General features: G+C 33.2%; 1 protein-coding gene across 1 annotated transcript; it reads left to right on the forward strand.

The window, feature by feature from the left end:
* Positions 1-1885: 1885 nt before the first annotated feature.
* LOC115996073 (kunitz trypsin inhibitor 5-like) lies at positions 1886-2494 on the forward strand. The gene has a single exon (XM_031235218.1). The coding sequence runs from the start codon at positions 1886-1888 to the stop codon at positions 2492-2494; it is 609 nt and encodes a 202-aa protein (XP_031091078.1).
* Positions 2495-4196: the final 1702 nt, after the last annotated feature.

Below are 4196 nucleotides of genomic sequence, written 5' to 3' on the forward strand. Positions count from 1 at the left end.
TCTTAACAAGTGGTATCAGAGCCAGGTTTAATTGAGAATTATTTTCAAATATTTCGACTGTTACCAAGTTCGATATCGAGAAGTTCGACGGAAAAATTAGTTTTTCTATCTGGAAGGTTCAGATGGAAGCCGTTCTAACCTAGAACAGTTTTAAGAAAGCACTAGCTGGGAAGAAGAAGAAACCAACTACAATGACATATGAAGATTGTGAAGATTTGGATGACAAGGCACGTTCAACCATTCAATTGTGCTTGTCAAATGCAGTTCTACGTGAGGTGGTAGGTGAGACAACTGCGTAAGATTTATGGTCCGAGCTGGATTTGCTCTATATGGACAAATCTCTGGTAAATAATAGAGAGAGAAAGATAGAGAGAGATTTATATATAGTGTTTTGACCAAACCCAGCCTACTTTACTTACTCTTCTCCTATAACTCCTTGGAGGTTTGCACTATTATAATCCACTCTTCTTCTTGAAATGATCGCTAAAGTCTTGAGCTTGGTCTTGAGTACTTGTTAGCTCTTGAGATTTTTCTCTCTCACTGGTCATTGGTTTGTAAACTTGTATGCTTTTTTGTCTTTAACAATTCTCAAAATAACCAACACCTCATTAAACTTTGAAGGGAGGAATTTATAGACTCATTTGAATATGTTCATTGGAGGGAACAAATTCAAACATCTATTACCAAATGTGTAATTAATGACCAGTGTATAATGCACATGTTGCTTTTGCTCAGATTTCTCGTCGTTGTATCTACTTTTGGTGTTTGCCTTCTACTTTTCTACACTGCACCATTTGTCTAGGTCTTTTGGGGAAATCTTTCATGTACCTATAATAGGACTTCTTTTACTTTGGTAATATTCTTTGTTCAAAGAATGTCCGAACAGTTGATCCGTAACGTAACGTATTGACTTCACGTGTTTAACCTTTCATATCATACTTTAACAACCTTTTGGACTTGATTTTTCTTAGCCAATTATTCGGAAGTTAACTTCTTGCTTTAGTTAACTTTCCATGTCCTCATCTTTTTGGTTAAGGTTGACCCTTCCATTTTTCGGTCATTATTGAAACTTCCGGTCTTCAATCTCCATCTTCTTGTATCTTCTACTTTTCAGAATTGACTTCTCTAAGATGACCTTACGGAAGTTATTGTTCTAATCTTCCTAGAATAAACTATCTTAAGGTTACTTTTTGAACTTAGTTTACTTTTCGGTTAGTAAAGTTCATTCTCTAATAAGTGAAGCTTTTGGATTTACATTGAGAATTATTATAAGTCTAGAAAATTATATAAAAAATTTTATTCTTTTAATATATTAAAGTTACATTATTTGTGTACTGAAAATACCTTATTTAATGATATATTATTTGAGTATTAAATTTACAGTATTTTATATACAATCAAATAATATACATTTAATATATAAATAATGTACATTTAGTATATTAAAAATGAGAATTTTATTCATGGTCAAAAAAAATGCCATAATTGCCCACAGTTGCACAGCCACTTGGACGGAAGTGAAAAGCACGAGACTCTGCCCATAATATGCATGTAATCCACAGTATTCCCAAAAACAAGCTTTAAAAAAGGTATTCTTTAGTTGGTTTAAAAAAAAAAAAGGTATTCTTTAGTTTATCAATTCAATAATCAGATCAAATCCATTTTTAATATATAGGCACGCTGAATTCAATTTTTAAGTTGTGAATTGAATGTCAAAACCATTAATGAAATCAATCACTTGGTGCCAAAAACCCACTACGTAACCATTTCAAACTCACAAAACTCTCCCTCTCAAATACATAAGTAATCCTATAAATACCATGCAGGGCTCTTCATCATTTCCTCACACCAAAACCAAAACCATTTCAACAAACCAAATTTCAGAATGAAGACTACTCCATTATTATTCCTCTCTATCTTTCTATTCTCCGTATTGCTTTGCGAAGCAAGAGAGGCTCCAAACCCGGTGCTCGACATCAACGGGAAGATCCTCCGAGCAAGTGACAAGTACTATGTCGTACCACTTCAACAGGACCAGGGTGGTGGGCTCGACCTAACTTCCCGTAGAAGCCAAAGATGCCCTTGGAGTGTGGTTCAAGATCCCGCCTATTGGTGGGGCAACACGATTCAGTTCTACCCGGTAAATTCAAAAAAAGGCGTGATCCGTGAATGGACTGACCTCAACATCGAATTTCCAGACATCTCCACGGGATGCCCCGAGTCTAATGTTTGGACAATAACTGGCGATCTCTCGTCATATGATGGTAGTCATTACATAACAACTGGTGGAGAAATAGGAAATCCTGGTGAACAAACTCTAGGCAATTGGATCAAGATTGTGAAAACAACTAACGCCTACAAGCTAATGTTCTGCCCAGATGTGTGCAATTACTGCTCATACGTGTGCAGAGATGTTGGCATTTCTGTGGAAGGAGGACACAAGCGTTTGGTTCTTAGCGATGTCCCTCTTGAAATCACCTTTAGGAAGGCATAATGAATAATATAGTGCGTACTTAATCAATAAATATGTACTTCCGCCTAAAAGGGGGATCATGAAATGTAATAAAACTTTCAACTCTGCAGTATTCTCGTTTCATACGGTATTCTTCAAGGCTATTACTCTAACCTGGTTATTTTCATGCAATTGTTAATTTATACACTGGATCATGGTCACAGGACCATGGTCGTCCAATTAAATGTAATATAATTAAAATGATATTTTAGCGTCCCTAAAATGACGCTACTTTCTTTAAAAAATGAAACTAAAAAAAAAAGAGTTCATTCAACAACGTATATTGTTAAATAAAACTCTACTATAATTAAAATGATACTTTAGTATTATTAAAATGAAACTATTGTGTGTAAAAAAAAATTAAAAAAATAGTCATACAATTCAAATGTACAATAACATATATTGTCAAATGAACGTGGACTGTAATTAAAATAATACTTTAACAATATTATAATTAAACGAACTAGTGTGTGAAAAATGAAACTACAAATTAGAGCTCATATAATCATGTATATTGTCAAATGAAACTACAAATTAGAGCTCATATAATAATGTATATTGTCAAATGAAACTATAGTAGAACTAAAATGATACTTTTGTATTATTATAATGAAACTAGTGTGTGGAAAATAAAACAAAAAAAAAACATAGCAATATTGTCAAATAAAACTAAAGTGTAATTAAAATGATACTTATTTCATGGGCCATATATATTACTATATGGACCGTGGTCCACAGTAAAATTTGTTATTTTCATGTGGGTGGATAGAAACTTGGTCAATCAAGCTATCCTTTTTTGGGATATTTAATGGTGATAAGGACAGTAAGATTCAAACAAAATTTTACCTTCAATTTGTTTAGAAAGGAACATAACTTTTAATAAGTTTGGTATATAACGGGGACCTAGTTTAATAGAATGTAATAATTATAATGCATCTGTAAAGTAGAAGAGAAAACTGTATTTATCATTTTTTTAAAGTGCGCTGCTAAATTTTCATAATCTTCATTTGACTAAAATCTTAACAACTTGTTAGGAGTGCTTGTCAATAGATTTCGGTGATGCTAAGTTCTTATAAACCCTCAAATTAAATATACATGTAAATTGTTTAGAAATTAAATCACGTTTCTTTCGGGAGATACCTAATCAGAAGAAGTCTACCGGATGCGACATCTCGAAAGGAAGCAGTCGAAAGGAGGCAAGTCTAGTCAAGGACCTTTTGATAAAGCCTCAAAGGCATATTCTATACTTTCACCTCAAGCTTTGAAGTAAATGTTGATTCTCACCAACTCAGAAAGGAAGAAAATCAACCTCCGAAGGTGTTTATACGATGAACGGAAAAAAGAGATATTAGACACAATGCAACTTATCTAACACGTACAAGCTTACTCTCAAGGCAAATTATGGTCCACACAGCTATGTGGACCATAATCAAATGTACATTTTTAATATACTAAATGTACATTATTAATAATGTACATTCAGTACACAAATAATGTACATCCCCTGAATATAATGTACATTATTTTTATACTGAATGTACATTATTTAATAGTATGGTCCACACAGCTGTGTGGACCATGGTCCACACAATAATGATTGTACTCTCAAGACGATTTGGTGATAAGTAAAATAGTCTTTGTTATAATTTAATATTGGGCTAGAATCACTCAACTGGGTTATAAT

The sequence above is a fragment of the Ipomoea triloba genome, chromosome 11, assembly GCF_003576645.1.
Source record: "Ipomoea triloba cultivar NCNSP0323 chromosome 11, ASM357664v1".
In the NCBI taxonomy this organism is placed as follows: domain Eukaryota; kingdom Viridiplantae; phylum Streptophyta; class Magnoliopsida; order Solanales; family Convolvulaceae; genus Ipomoea; species Ipomoea triloba.

Excerpts from the sequence above, each read along its gene's own strand:
- LOC115996073 (XM_031235218.1), top strand. The coding sequence starts at position 1,886 with ATGAAGACTACTCCATTATTATTCCTCTCTATCTTTCTATTCTCCGTA.